The 14,564-nt window shown below is 46.5% G+C and overlaps 1 protein-coding gene across 1 annotated transcript in view; it reads right to left on the bottom strand.

The window, feature by feature from the left end:
- Positions 1 to 1,206: 1,206 nt before the first annotated feature.
- The window catches only part of UNC45B (unc-45 myosin chaperone B), a 30,325-nt gene continuing 16,967 nt past the window's right edge, over positions 1,207 to 14,564 (bottom strand). Inside the window, exons 16-20 of the mRNA XM_056127822.1 lie at positions 13,170 to 13,283; positions 12,747 to 12,862; positions 10,716 to 10,833; positions 8,438 to 8,593; positions 1,207 to 2,409 (exon numbers count right to left, since the gene is read on the bottom strand). Of these exons, the coding sequence (XP_055983797.1) occupies positions 2,149 to 2,409; positions 8,438 to 8,593; positions 10,716 to 10,833; positions 12,747 to 12,862; positions 13,170 to 13,283 (765 nt within the window). The 3' untranslated portion in view covers positions 1,207 to 2,148. The remainder of the gene's footprint in view (positions 2,410 to 8,437; positions 8,594 to 10,715; positions 10,834 to 12,746; positions 12,863 to 13,169; positions 13,284 to 14,564) is intronic.

Here is a 14,564-nt window from a genome sequence, read left to right as displayed (position 1 = left end):
CATAGCATTAAAACTTTATTTTAAAATAGGGGCTGGAGGCATAACACAGACAGTAGGCTTCTTGCCTTGCACATGGCTGATCTGGTTCAGTCTCCAGCACACGATGGTCCCCCAAGCCTCACCAGGAGTGATCGCTGAGCACGGAGCCAGGTGTAAACCCTGAGCATGGCTGGGAATGACCCAAAACTTCACTAAATAGATAAATAAAATAAAAATAAATAAATATTTATGAGCTTTTGTTTAGATAGAAGGATTATTGATATTGCCGTCTTTTTCCCTGTGAATGAGCAAGTTTTACCTTGCATATCTGCCATGTTTCCTTTTTAAACAGAATTGAGAGTATGTGTTTTATTGAGCTAAAAATTATTGCTGTAAAAATATGATCACATTGGGGAAAGGGAGGGAAGTAAGACCAGCAGTTCATCATAGGGTCAAAGGTGACCTCAGTAGCAAAAAAACAAAACAAGATCCACCTCCAGTTGGGTTTTGCAGTCTGGTCTGGCAAACTTATCCTAATTTTCCTTCATAATAAGCTACCCTCTTCTGTGAAATTCTCATTCATCCCAGGTAATGAAATATCTTCATTCATGTACCAAGTCATGAGGTTCAATCCCCCGCACTCAATGTCCCCCACACACCGCTGGGAATGACTCCCAAGAACAAAGCTGGGATTAACCCTTGCACTCAGCTTTATAAAAAAAACATAAGGGTGAGAAAATGAGAGAGAAAGGTGCCTACAAGAAAACTACACTAGAGGAGCCCAGGATGTGGCTCACATATGTGAGACTCCGGGTGGAGCCCCAGCACCTCAAAAACATTTGAACTCTGGGGGGCAAGGAGATAGTACAGTGAGTAGGGGACTTGCCTTGCACATAGCTGACACAGATTTTATTCTCATGGTCCCCTGAGCACCACCAGGAGTAATTCCTGAGTGCAGAGCCAGTAGTAAGCCCTGTGCACAGCTGGGTATGCCCCCCAAGAAACAAACAAACAAAATTTTTAATTTGAGTCTAGTAGTATTAGACTTTGCCCTGAATAACCAAGACATAGGAATCAGTGATTGGAGCAGGGGGAAGGGATTTGACTTAAAGTTCATTGAAACACAACTATGGTATATATGCACAAGGGACTACTACTCAGCTATAAGAAGACAAAATCATGCAATTTTTCACTGCATGGATAAACTGGAGGGTGTGTATTATGCTTTGTGAAATCAGTCAGAAGGAAAAGATTGATATAGAATGATCTCTCTCATATGTGGGATACAAAGGAGAATAATAAGAGAATGATAAATGGCCCAAAGCAACAGAATCTGTGAGCTAATCTGCATAACTTAGTTTACCATTATGGGAAGATGGTGGGGTCATGAAGAGGGACAGGGGGCTAAGGAAGGACCTTGAGACAATGGTAGAAGGAAACAGACACTGGTGGAGAATGTGGTGATGAAATATATGCATGATCCTACCACTGACAGTATTGCAATTCACAGTGAGTAAAATAAAACATTTTAAATGTTAACTGAATTAGACTTATTTCTATTTATTATGTCTACTTTGAAGACTTGCCCATAAAAATTGAAAAATCATGTCTCAACTGTTGACAATATACTGTACTTCCATTACAAGTGAGCAACAGGAATCAGCATGGTGTTAAGACAGGACATGGCAGCTGAAACATCAAAGGAGGTAGCCTTATTCTGAAGATCTGGGAGAGAGTGTTTGAAAACCAGTACACATCATCATTCATGATACAACAGCACTCATCTTTATATTCACACACCAACCTGATCCTACTTTAACATACATCCATTTTCCAAATTATAAAGAATGCCAGTCAGTTATCCTAGCCTTTTGGAATGGATACAGAAAGAATTCATCCCAACCTTTCCTCCAAATCCCAGGTGAAAATTATTTTAGGAATCTTTGGAACATGACAGGTATAAGGAAAAAGGGACTAAGGATGCCAATTAAATAACCAAACTTTCCTAGGACAAAGAGGAAGACTGGCGATTCAGGGAAAAATCATCTTCCTTTCATATCTTCCTTTTACTTCATTGTCACTGCTATGATTCTTAGCTGATCTGATACCCAAGACTTCCAAGTTCAGGTCTTAGCACAGAAAAGATCCACCCCTGCCCCCACAGGATGCCTAAGACACAGGCTTAATGAAGCCATAATCCATGCACTTGATGAGACATTCCCGTGCTGTCTGGACCACCGCTGCCCTCTTCTCATCAGGCTCCTGCTTGCCCACCACAGTCAGGATCTCCAGCAGCTCACTCTCCACCAGTTTCTTGGCCAACTCAGCATCAGCTGCCAGCAGGTTGTAGGCAATGACGAGACCCCGGTGTTGGACTGACAGCCGGTCATGCAAGCAAAGCCGCTGTAGAATCTCCAACCACTGGGTAGTCTGGAGAAAGGAGAAGGATAAGAAGTTTTAGAAAAAGGAACAGTGACCAGAATACAAAGACAGTTTACAGAATGGGAAAGGGTATTCACCCAATATCCATCTCACAAGGGGTTAACGTCAAAGATACGCAAGGCACTGGTTGAACTCTACAGAAGAAAACATCCAGACACACAAACGAATCCAGACCCGAGCAACTTGCACCAGAGACAGTCTGGGACTTTGCAATAGGGCTTTTCTGCTGGACTGCTTCAGATGGGGCAGGTGTTGTCCATCCGCCTGCCCTTTAAGAGCTCCAGTGGTCGCCTTTTTCTAGAAGCCAGCGAGAAGTACCAGGTACAAGTCAGGGTGATGGCAAATTCCAAGTCTCATGGGACAGGGGAGGAGTGGGCCCGCCTTCCCCCTGCCCTGGTGGGATACTGAGATGACACCACATCCACCCACTGTCTACTTAAGCTCCCACATGGCCATGATTCAGACACACAAATGAATCTCGGACCCCAGCAACTTGCTGCAGTGATTTCTTCAGACCCTAATTATTAAAATCTTAGAATTCCTAGTGTGACATTATATTATATTCATAACAAGCAATACAAAACACATTGTCTAGCATTGCATTTTGGAAGGTATGAGTGGTGGTGGGACTGGTCTCGAAATATCAAAGGTAACTAAAGTAGAGAAAGAATATTTTGCAAATTGTCTGCCACACAGACAGGGGGAGGTGTGGAGTGGGGGTGGGGGGACACTGGGGATTTTGGTGGTGGAAAATGTGCATTGGTGAACAGATGGGTGTTTGATGACCTTTGATGACCATATGATCGAAGTACAAACATGAAAGTTTTGTTATTGTACCTCACAGTGAATTAACAAAAAATTAAAATAAAAAAATATAAAGAAGAAAACATCCAATCCCATCAGAAAATGGGGCGATAAAATGAACAAAAACTTTCTCAAAGAAGAAATCCAAATGGCCAAAAAGCTCATGAAAAATGCTCTTCATCACTAACCATCAGGGAGATGCAGATCAAAACAACAAAGAAATATCATCTCATATCACAGAGACTGGCACAAATCCAAAAGAACAAAAGTAACCAGTGTTGGTGTGGATGTGGGGAGAAAGGGACTTTCCTTCACTGCTGGTGGGAATGCCGACTGGTTCAGCCCTTTTGGAAAACAGTATGGACATTTCTCAAAAAATTAGAAATTGAGCTCCCATTTGATCCAGCAATACCAATTCTGGGAATATACTTTGGAGATGCAAAAAAGTATAGTAGAAATGACATCTGCACTTGCTTGTTCATTGCAGCACTCTTTACAATAGCTAGAATATGGAAAAAACCTGAGTACCCGAGAACAAATGACTGGTTAAAGAAACTTTGGTACATCTACACAATGGAGTACTATGTAGCAGTTAGAAAAAATGAAGTCATGAAATTTACATACAGGTGGTACTAAATGGAAAATATTATGCTAAGCGAAATGAGTCAGAAAGAGAGGGACAGACATAGAAAGATTGCATTCATCTGGGTAACATAAAGTAACAAAATAAGAGACTAACACCCGAGAACAGCTGTGATAAATACCAGGTTGTTCACTCCATGGCTTAGAGGCCAGCCGCACACTCTAGGGGTAAAGACAGCTCAGATAGAAAAGGGTGGTGGGAAGATCTGCCCAGGATGGGAGATGCCTGCTGAAAGTAATTTATGATTGCCACCCAATGTCTCTTCTGCAGACCACAGCACCCAAAAGGAGAGATAGAACAAATGGGAGTGTCCTGCCACAGAGGCAGGGTGGGATGGGGGATGGGGGGGTGGGAGGGATACTGGAATTGGTGGGGGGTGGAGAATGGGCACTGGTGGTGGGATGGGTACTCGATCATTGCATAACTGAAACCCAAGCACAACAACTTGTAAGTCTACAACTGTACCTCATGGTGTTTCATTAATAAAAAAAAAAAATTAAAAAAAAAAACCCGAGTGCCCAAAAACAGATGACTGGTTAAAGAAACTTTGGTACATCTACACAATGGAATTACTATGCAGCTATTAGAAAAGATGAAGTCATGAAATTTGCATGTAAGTGGATCAGCATGGAGACTATCATGCTAAGTGAAATGAGTGAGAAAGAAAGGGACAGGGACTGGAGCAATAGCGCAGTGGGTAGGGCATTTTCCTTGCACGAGGCCGACCCAGGTTCGATTCCCAGCATCCCATATGGTCCCCCAAGCACCGCCAGGGGTAATACCTGAGTGTAGGGCCAGGAGTAACCCCTGTGCATCTCCGGGTGTGACCCCCCCAGAAAAGGGACAGACAGAAGGACTGAATTTATTTGTGGAATATAAAGTGACAGAATAGGAGACTAACACCCAAGAATAGTACAGATGAGGACCAGGAGGATTGCTCCATGGCTTGGAAGCTGGCCTCACATGCTGGGGGAAAAGGCAACTCAGATAGAGAAGGGACCACCGAGTAAAGGATGCTTGGAGGGCCCGCTCGGAATGGGAGATGTGTGCTGAAAATAGACTATAGATTGAACATGATGGTCACTCAATACCTGTATTGCAAACGACAACACCTAAAATTAGAGAGAGAGTGAAAGGGAATGTCCCTGCCACAGAAGGGGGAGGATGGGGTGGGGTGGTGGGAGAGATACTGGGAATATTGGTGGTGATGAATGGGCACTGGTGGAGGGATGGATCATTGTATGACTGAAACGTAAGCACAAAAATTTGTAAGTCTGTAACTGTACCCCATTGTGATTCATGAAGAAGGAGGAGGAGGAGGAAAAGGAGGAGGAGGAGGAGGAGGAGGAGGAGGAGGAGAAGGAGGAGGAGGAGGAGGAGGAGGCGGAGGAGGAGGAGAAGGAGAAGGAGAAGGAGAAGGAGAAGAAGAAGAAGAAGAAGAAGAAGAAGAACAACAACAACAACAACAACAACAACAACAACAAGAACAAGAAGAACAAGAAGAAGAAGAAGAAGAAGAAGAAGAAGAAGAAGAAGAAGAAGAAGAAGAAGAAGAAGAAGAAGAAGAATCACATGGAGATTAACTGAGACTTTGGAAAGACCAAAAGGAGGCATGAGTCAGCCCTAGATTCTGGCCCCTCAATAGGCAAGCACATCTATTTATCTGCACATGGGAACTGACCTGTGTTCCCTTGAGCCCTTGCTAGAACCAAGACAGGAATTAGAGAACTAGAAGCAATTTGGAATGTTTCTATCTCTCACTTTCTGAGGGGAGGGGCTGAGGTCCAGGTGGGGCAGGATAAATATTCTCCCGTTTCTGTCTTGAGAAGTAAAGGGACAGACCACTACATTTTGGGTGAAGGGGTTACTAACATGTTCAGAAAGAGGGTTCTATCTGTGAGCAAATGAGCAAGACTGTTTCTGTCAACCCTAGTACTCTATGACACCCGAGTTTCAGACATGTGCTCCACCAGCTCTCACTTGAACGAAAATCAATATTGGATTCTAAAGTGTGTCTTCTCCACCAACACCCTCTTCCTTTATCACATACAAAGCAGCTCAAACACTGTGTACAGGTAGAATAGGGATCTCGTCAGCTCTAACCACCCCAGAGACAGGTGAGGCTGACCAGAACCAGGAGACTAGGAGCTCTTAGGAAAGTCAAGAGACCCACTTCAGCAGCAGAGTGAATAGTGATTATGGTTTTGGAGGCAGAGTCTAGCGCTCAGACTATGTACCAATAGAACGACTTTCATAAACTGCTCTGAGAGTCTTACCACAGGGAAAGAAAAGGGAAGTTCAGCTTCCTGGGGCCAAAGAGATAGTACAGCAGGTAGGGGACTTGCCTTGCACATGGCTAACCCAGGTTTGATCCCTGGCATCACATACTGTCCCCCAAGCAATAGTGATCTCTGACTGCAGAGCCAGGAGTAAGCCCTGAACTCTGCTGGGTGTAACCCAAAAACAAACAAACAAACAAACAAAATCAGCTTTTAGGGGAAAAAGTTCAGGAAGAGAGTTTGTGGGTCTCTGATAATTGCTCCAGTGCCCAGCATTGCCAGGGAGGAATAACTGGCGTCTTAGGGAAGGGACAATATCCTATTGCCATAGAATCTGGGGGCAGGAAAAACTAGCACTTGACTTCCCAGGTATATCCTAGCCTATGTGAGGCTATAGAGAGGTTCAGGATTCAAGATGGCCCCGAGGTTGTGCAAATCTGGGTCTGGGAAGCTTTACAGAGTTCTCACAATACAATGTGGAGAGAGGAATGCAGCCAAGATTTCTGAACTCCTTGGGAAAGGGGAAGAGGCCAGGACTGGGTCTGCAATCCTGAATTTCAATCCCTTCCCAACTACTACGTGAGAAATTGGCCTTGAGTCAGTTATTTTTCCGCACTCAGTCTCCTCATCTGTAAAATAGAGATAATAGTAATCAACTGCCTCCACAAGGCTGGTGGGACAGGAAGTGGCTTCATGGATGTAAATATTCAGAGTAGTGCAGGCCTGGAGCAGAGTCAGTGAATAATCACAACAAGCCAGAAACACCCACTCCCCACGTACCCAAAGTAACTGGGAAAGATTTTATTTTTGTTTTTCTTTGGTTTGGAAGCCACATCGGACTGTGCTCAGGGGTCCATAAGCAGTGCCAGGGATGGGAACCTGGGTTAGCCACATGCAAGGCAAGGACCTTACTTGCAGTATTATATCTCTGGGGAAAGTTTTAACAAGTTCCTCCCTGCCCAAGGGTGACTCTTACAGACTTTACAGTTTGGGGAAACTTGTCTTAGAGAAAGTGCTGAACCCCAAGACCAACGTAAGCTAAGCTACATCCAGCAGGTAAATTCCTGCAAGTTAGGAACCAGCATATTTGCCAGAAGTCAGGGAAACTAAGTAAACACACACACACACACACACACACACACACATGCGTGCACACACATGCATACTCGTATGCACACACACATGCGTGCACACACGCACACACACATGTGTGTACACACACAGCCTAGGAAAAAGGAAAAAATAAAGTCATAAAATTTGCTGATACATGGATGGACATGGAGAGTATCAAGTTAAATGAAGTGAGTCAGAGGAAGAGGGACAGACATAGAACTACCAAACTCATTTGCAAGATATAAAGAAACATAGTAGGAGAATAATGCCCAAAAACAATAGAAATGAAGAGAGGAAGACTGGTACTTAGTAGAAAGCTTGCCAAAATAGAAGGAAAGACCATTATGACAATGATAGTGGGAAGTTTCACTCTGGACAAGAACTGGGTGCTGAAAGGAGGTAAAGTGATATGCATGGTATCCCTTCAATAACTGTATTATAAACCATAGTGCCTTAAAGGAATTATAAACCATAGTGCCTGCTATAGATGCAGGCTGGGAAGCAGATGGGAAACTGGGGACATTGGTGGAAGGAAGTAGATACTGGTGAAGGGATGGGTGCCCGGACATTATAGGACTAAAACTCAATCATGAACAGACTTTGTATCCTGCGGTGATTCGATAACTTTTTAAAAAAAAAAAATAATAAGAGAACCCGTCTTTAAAGACTTGTGGCTATTTGAACTCAGACATTTATGTTTTTTTCACCTCCAGTGAAAATGCCCATTCATTTTATTCATTCATAGTCTACATTCAGTTGGGTAAAACAGGAAATACATGTTGACACTGCGTGTTTGGGTCTGTGTAAACATCACTCCCCTTATACCTGCTATAGAGCCCACAGCCCCACCTAAATGCCAGGCATCATGCCACTAAGGGGAGTTGTGCCCCAAACATATTCATGCTTCTCTTGGGGAGCTCGGGACTTCCACAGTCCCGACAGCACCACTGTTATTATTGCTCTTAGTCCGGGATCCTGAGTCAGAAGCATCACCAAAGGCAATGGATGGAACTACAGTGAGAGGGACTTTGCCACTTGGACATCCAAATAATGGACATAAGGGGTGAAATGGGACAAACGGTCATAAGAGGCAGGGAGGGGCAAAGAGGGATCGCCCCAGACTGGCCTCCTCGAGGGGCTCATCCTGGCCAGGGTGATTCCCGGGGCCCACACTCACCACTTGGGTCATCTTGAGGCACAGCTTCTTGTGTGCTGCCGTCAGCATGGCCAGGGCCCCGGCTGCCGCGTTCTGCACTTTGTCATCATCCTCCCCACACAGCAGCACCACCAGCTTCAGTCGGTCATTCCCGTCAGCCAGGAATCTCTCCTGCACCTAGGAAAGGCCGGCCCAGATCTGTGAAAAACGCCCCATTGGCTTAACTTGCCACAACAGCTTAGGAAATCCCCAGGCAAAGTCTTAACATTCCCATGGTGAGATACAACTTTCACACATTTTCTTCTATGAAAATACTATTTTAATAATTATGTTAACCAGATAGTGGCAACAAGCAATATAAAATAAATTACTGTGGACCTGCTACCAGGACAGGTTTGAGGGATGGTTGGGAAAATGAAGACAACGGTGGAGGGAAAGTGACTGGTGATAGAAAGGGTTGGCGTTGGAATATCATCATGTCACAAATCATCATGAACAGCTTTGGAAACCTTGGTGATTAAATAAAGTGAAAGCGGGGAAAAAGGGGGGAAAAAAAGACTGAGTATTTTTTAAAAAGTTTTTTGTATAGTAAATGAGTCTTCTCTTTTCCACCTCCTCTTAATTTTTGTAGAAAATGGGGGGAAATGTCCCATCTGTCCTCTGGACAGAGAAAGACACATCCCAAGTCAAAAATCTCTGACTCTTGAGACCAGAGAGATAGTACAGCAGGCAGTGAGCTTGCCTTGTATGAGGCTGACCCAGATTTGATCCCCGGCACCACATACGGTCCCCAGAACCTGCCAGGAGTAGAATCCCTGAGTTCAGAGCCAACAGTAATACCTGGGCACTGTAAGTTGTGGCCCCCAAACAACAACAACAAAAATCTCTGACCCAGAACCCCTCAGAGCTTTCCCTTGAGCCATTCTCTCATGCTACCTTCCCCAACTCTTTCCTGATTAGCTGCACAAGGAACTACAGATCTTCAAACCAAAGAGTTTGGGAGAAATGGGGCTCTGCTAGCTCTGCCTGCACTCAGCAACCCACCTCACAGGAGCGAGGCAAGCACAGAGTGAAAAATACCTGAAGAATCGCAGCTTCTGGGCACCTCCCTTCCGGAGGTGCTAACCACTTCCTCTGACAGTGAAAGGACTAAAACATCAAGTTTGTTCTTCTTCTTTGGAGAATGCGCCACACCAGGTAGTGCTCAGGGTCTGTTCCTGACTCTGTGCTTGGGTGTTTGCTGCTGGTGATGTCCAGGGGAGCATGTGCGATCAGGTGTGGAACCCAGGGCTCCCCCATGCAAAGCATGAGTTTCAGCCCTTTGAGCCATCTCCCAACCCCTGGGGTTAAATGAATCTTGCACTCGGTCCTGTTTCTGGGTTCAAGAGCTCCAGTGAGGCCACAGCCGTGGACTCAGTGTTTCTCTGGTGGGGAAGAAGAAGATACTCCTCCTCCTCACACAGCTACAATTTATCCCTTTGGGAACATGGGGCCACTGACCTGTACTGCCGTGTTTTATTTTTCCAGGTCCTGCATTACTCTGTGAAGAGAGCAGTTAGAGGGCATGGCAATTTCTCTGGAACTGTCTTTGTTAACTCGTACTTAAAACAGTCTAGGGGCTGGAAAAATAGCACAGCGGGTAGGGCGTTTGCCTTGCACATGGCCGACCCAGGTTCGATTCCCAGCATCCCATATGGTCCTCTGAGCACCGCCAGGAGTAACTCCTGAGTGCAGAGCCAGGAGTGACCCCTGTGCATTGCCGGGTGTGACCCAAAAAGCAAAAAAAAAAAACCCAGTGTTTGTAAAAGTGTTTGTAATTATGCTCGCCTTTTAAACATTTATTTATATGGAATTTCAATGAACACAAATAATCTACTAGACTTTCTGGTTTCTTTTTCTTTTGGGAGCTATCCCTGGCTGTGCTACTTCTAGCATGAAGCTTGGGGGACTGTATGGTGCCGGGGCCTGACCCAGCCTCCCCCCTGTAAAGCATGTGCTCCAGCCCTTTGAGCTCTCTCAGGACCCTGTGTGACTTCTCTGATTCTACAAAACTCTGGTTTCATGTGAAATGATTTAGACCTGAGTGCAAGCATTGGTGCAAAGCTTGGGGATGATAATGTGTGTGTTTCCCTTTATTCCCAAGGGCTCCTTTGTCCCCTCATTTCTCCAAGCATCCTTACAGGGAGGGGAACTGTAACCCAGGAAAGATGGGTTCTCTGGCAAAGTAGGACCTCCACCTATTGAGACAGCCCACAACCGCACCCAAGCTGGGATGGCGCTGGGCCCCCCAGCCCCTCACCTCCTTATTCACCACCATGTTGCACATGCACTCCGTGGCCGCCTGCCGCAGTTGGTCGTGGTTCTCAAACATGTAGTTCTCGATGTCTGGCATGGCCTTCTCCTTAAAGATCTTCTGTCTGGGGTGGGAGCATGGAAGAAGAGAAACCACTGAGTGCTCTGAAATGAGTCTTTGGGAACTGGGGCAAGCCAATCCCTATCTTAGCAGTGTCTCTCCATCATACCCAGCCAGCCTGGTAGCAGTGGAATTGATCCATCCCAGATCTAATGGGGGGCACTAAGGGGCATAAACTGAATGGCACAGAGAGCATCTGTGTCAGAGAAACAGACTCTGGGAAGAATGTGTCAGGCAGCAGGAGATGCTTATGTCGTATTGCGAGAGGAGACAATCTCTGTCTCTGCTTCTTTCTTAATTGGGACTGCAGGCCAGTGGGTCAGTGCTCAGGCAGTACCTGTGCTCCTAAACCACCTGAGTGCACAGAAGTACTTGGGAGCTCCCTGGTGACACAGACAGAACTCAGGACCTTGCATATGCCAAGCATGTGTCCACCACTTTGCATGACCTCTATGGTCTTTGTATTTCTCCTGCCTGGTGGCTATGACGTGAAGACATATGAAGTCTGATGTTCTCTTGTGATTGGGAAGAAGGGAAAACCCCAACCAGGAATTAAGATAACACAGACAGGAGAGGCAGAGAAAACCACACCCTGGAACAACTTTGTAACCCCTGAACCAAGTCACACCTGAGTCTGTATCTAGGCTTTGAGTCACGATTGCTGCCAAACTGCTTCTTACAGCCTAAGCTGGTCCATTAAGTCAACAAATACAGGAGAGGCAGAGAGCACCATGGCCTGGGATGATCTTGTAAAGCCTGCACCAAACCACCCCTAAGTCAATATACCAAGGTTCTGAGTCACAATTGCTGTCAAACTGGTACAGCACTAAAGGACAGGGCTGGTGCCAGAGAATGAAACAAACACACAAGAACTGTCCAAACTTTAGGGTCACCTGAGAAGCGAGGAGTGAGTTCATAGGCCATTTATTCAGCACAGTGTGCCCCCCCACACCCTGTTTCCAACATGTGAGCCATTGTTTCAGTTGACAAAAGCATTAAGGACACTTAGTAAACACCAAAATTTAACAGGGATGTGAAAAGCAAAGGCTGGGGGATTTCCCACAGCCAATCGGCAACACCTTTAAAGTATAAAGTAACAACAATTTCCTATTCTGTCCTTGCCTATGTTTTCCTCTACGTTGAAAAGACCCTCTGCTGTTTTATTCTATTCTTTCCTGGGCACAAGTTTTCTGCCCTATTATGTGAAACACCTAAACTGTTTTGTCCACGGGACTATCGACTTTGAAGTCTATGTTAGGGAGATGATTTCCCATATTTTGTATTTCCATGAGTCCGTGAAGTCCCTTTATGGGGCAGAGGGCCTGGTTCAAAGGGATGAGCACATGCTTTGCATCCTGAAGGCCCAGGTTCCATCCCTGGCACCACGTGGTCCCCTAAGTACTGCCAGGAGCAACCCCTGAGCACCATCAGGTGTGGCCCAAAGAAAATTCTAAAAGTTTTAATCCACAGGCTGTAGTGATGGCACAGAGGGTAGGGCATTTGCCTTGCAAGCAGCCGACCCAGGTTCAATTCCCAGCATCTCATATGGTCCCCTGAGCAGCGCCAGGAGTAGTTCCTGAGTGCAGAGCTAGGAGTAACCCCTGAGCATTGCCAGGTGTGACCCAAAAAAGAAAAAAAACAAAGTTTTAAACAAAATGTTTATGTTGAAACCAGTTGGAACTGAACTTTTAGGCCTCCTGAAACCTGTTGCCTGGTGAAGAGAGTCAGCGCCCTGCCCTAGCTGTCCCTTTGCAGGACTGGCCGCCTCTGCCTGCGGTGCTTTGCTTTCCCTCTGGCTTTCCCAAGCACTCACAAATCCCTGTCATTCCACTCCTGCCCTCGAGGGGCGCCATCTTGCCACACAATGCATGTGGCTGTCATGCAGACACTGCCCGCCCACGGCTCCCCACCCCTCACCTGAGCTTCTCGCTGCGCCCTGACAGGTTGGTGAGGCTCAGGAGCGCCTCATAATTCTGGAGCCCGTCCCGCTGTGTGTCCAGCAGACTCACGAGGGGCCGCACCACCTCATATACCTGGGGCAAGGAGCAAAAGACTGGGTCAGGCATAGACCAGGGTCCCCAGGCCCGACCCCGTGAGGTGCCCTGCTTCTGCCCCCAGTGGTGTATCCCATCTTAACAGGGACCCTGAGTGAGAGAGTCACCCCCCTTTAAGGACAAGCTGCTTGGTTTCTCAGAGTCTGGCCCTGTCTGTCAGAGGCCAGCGTAAGCCGGGAATTCAGGTGCTTTCAGCATTGCCAGGCGGGCCCAGGAAGGGGGGGCAAGGTCCTTGGGAGCAGAGCAGACACCCGCAGTTGGTCGATGAGCCTCCCCAGATACCCACCCGCTCCCCCGGAAAGGCGATGTCAGGGTTGGACACAGCAGCGATCTTGGCGAGGGCATGGGCTGCCTTCACCTTGCCCACGTCAGTGCCCTCCAGGGCCAGGGGGATGAGAGCCTGCAAGAGAGGACAGTTACTTCCCTCACAGATATCAGGTGGCCCTCTGTGCACCCACTCACTCCACTGTCTTCGTTCCGTTAGGGTTCTGGGGGACACACACATTTATCCCAAGCTCACTGCCATCAGTCCCCAAAGCACATGGACGCCCCCAGAAACCCCCTCCCCCAGTACATTCATTCCACCTGAGCAACAGAAACAGACCGATGCTCTGATGTTTAAGAGGACAGAACTATTTCAATAGCAGCCATGCACCGACACTTGGGATGGGTTAGTATCCGAAGCATATTTTCTCTCATCCCGTGACATTCTGCAAAGTGAACTGCCATTGGGTCCCACTTTACAGAGGAAGGAATGGTAACTGGGGGAAACAAAGAGATTTGCCCAGGTGACACAACTAAGAAGGGGAAGAGCAAGGACTAAACTGCAAATCTGCAACAAAACCCAAGGTTTCTATAGGGGACGAGGGGGTGTTTTTCTTCCTATAGCAATAGAAAGGAAAAAAATAGCATGTCACGTTCATTAGAGTGTCATGTTCATTGCCATCGCATGTTGGAGAATCCCGAAGAGATTGGGGCTAAGAGTCCAAACAGCACAAATTCCAGGAGGTCAGGCGGGGCGGTGGTGTAATATTTGGGGGCCAGGCAGTACTTATGCACAAGTACATACACACTCACATACATACATTTATATACAGCCAAGCTATGCACACTTAGGCTCAAGCACACATTTATACACACACCTCCTACACACATGGGACTGGAAAAATAGTACAGTGGGTAGGGCACTTGCCTTGCACACAGCCCAACCATATTCAGTCCCTGTCACCCTATACGGCCCCCCAAACACGGTTGGGAGTGGTCCTGAGTTCAGAACCAGTAGTCATCCCTGAGTACGGACAGGTATAGACCCCTCAACAAACACCCATATACATACACATACCCATAAACACCCAAACAGGGGCTGGAGTGATAGCACAGTGGGTAGGGCGTTTGCCTTGCATGCAGCCAACATGACTGACACAGGTTCGATTCCCAGCACCCCATATGGTCCCCTGAGCACCTCCAGGAGCAATTCCTGAGTGCATGAGCCAGGAGTAACCCCTAAGCATCGCCGGGTGTGACCCAAAAAAGCAAAAAATAAAATAAAAAATAAACCAAACATATGCTCACAGATATATTCATGCACACACATAAAACACCTATAGATACACATGCAAAGATATTCACACACATCCTCACACTCATACAGATACACACACCATGAGTGTGCCCCTCCCTC

Source organism: Sorex fumeus, unplaced genomic scaffold (genome assembly GCF_029834395.1).
Source record: "Sorex fumeus unplaced genomic scaffold, SorFum_2.1 ptg000063l, whole genome shotgun sequence".
NCBI lineage: Eukaryota > Metazoa > Chordata > Mammalia > Eulipotyphla > Soricidae > Sorex > Sorex fumeus.
Note: the sequence above shows the minus strand (reverse complement) of the source record. Positions and strands in the feature narration are given on the sequence as shown.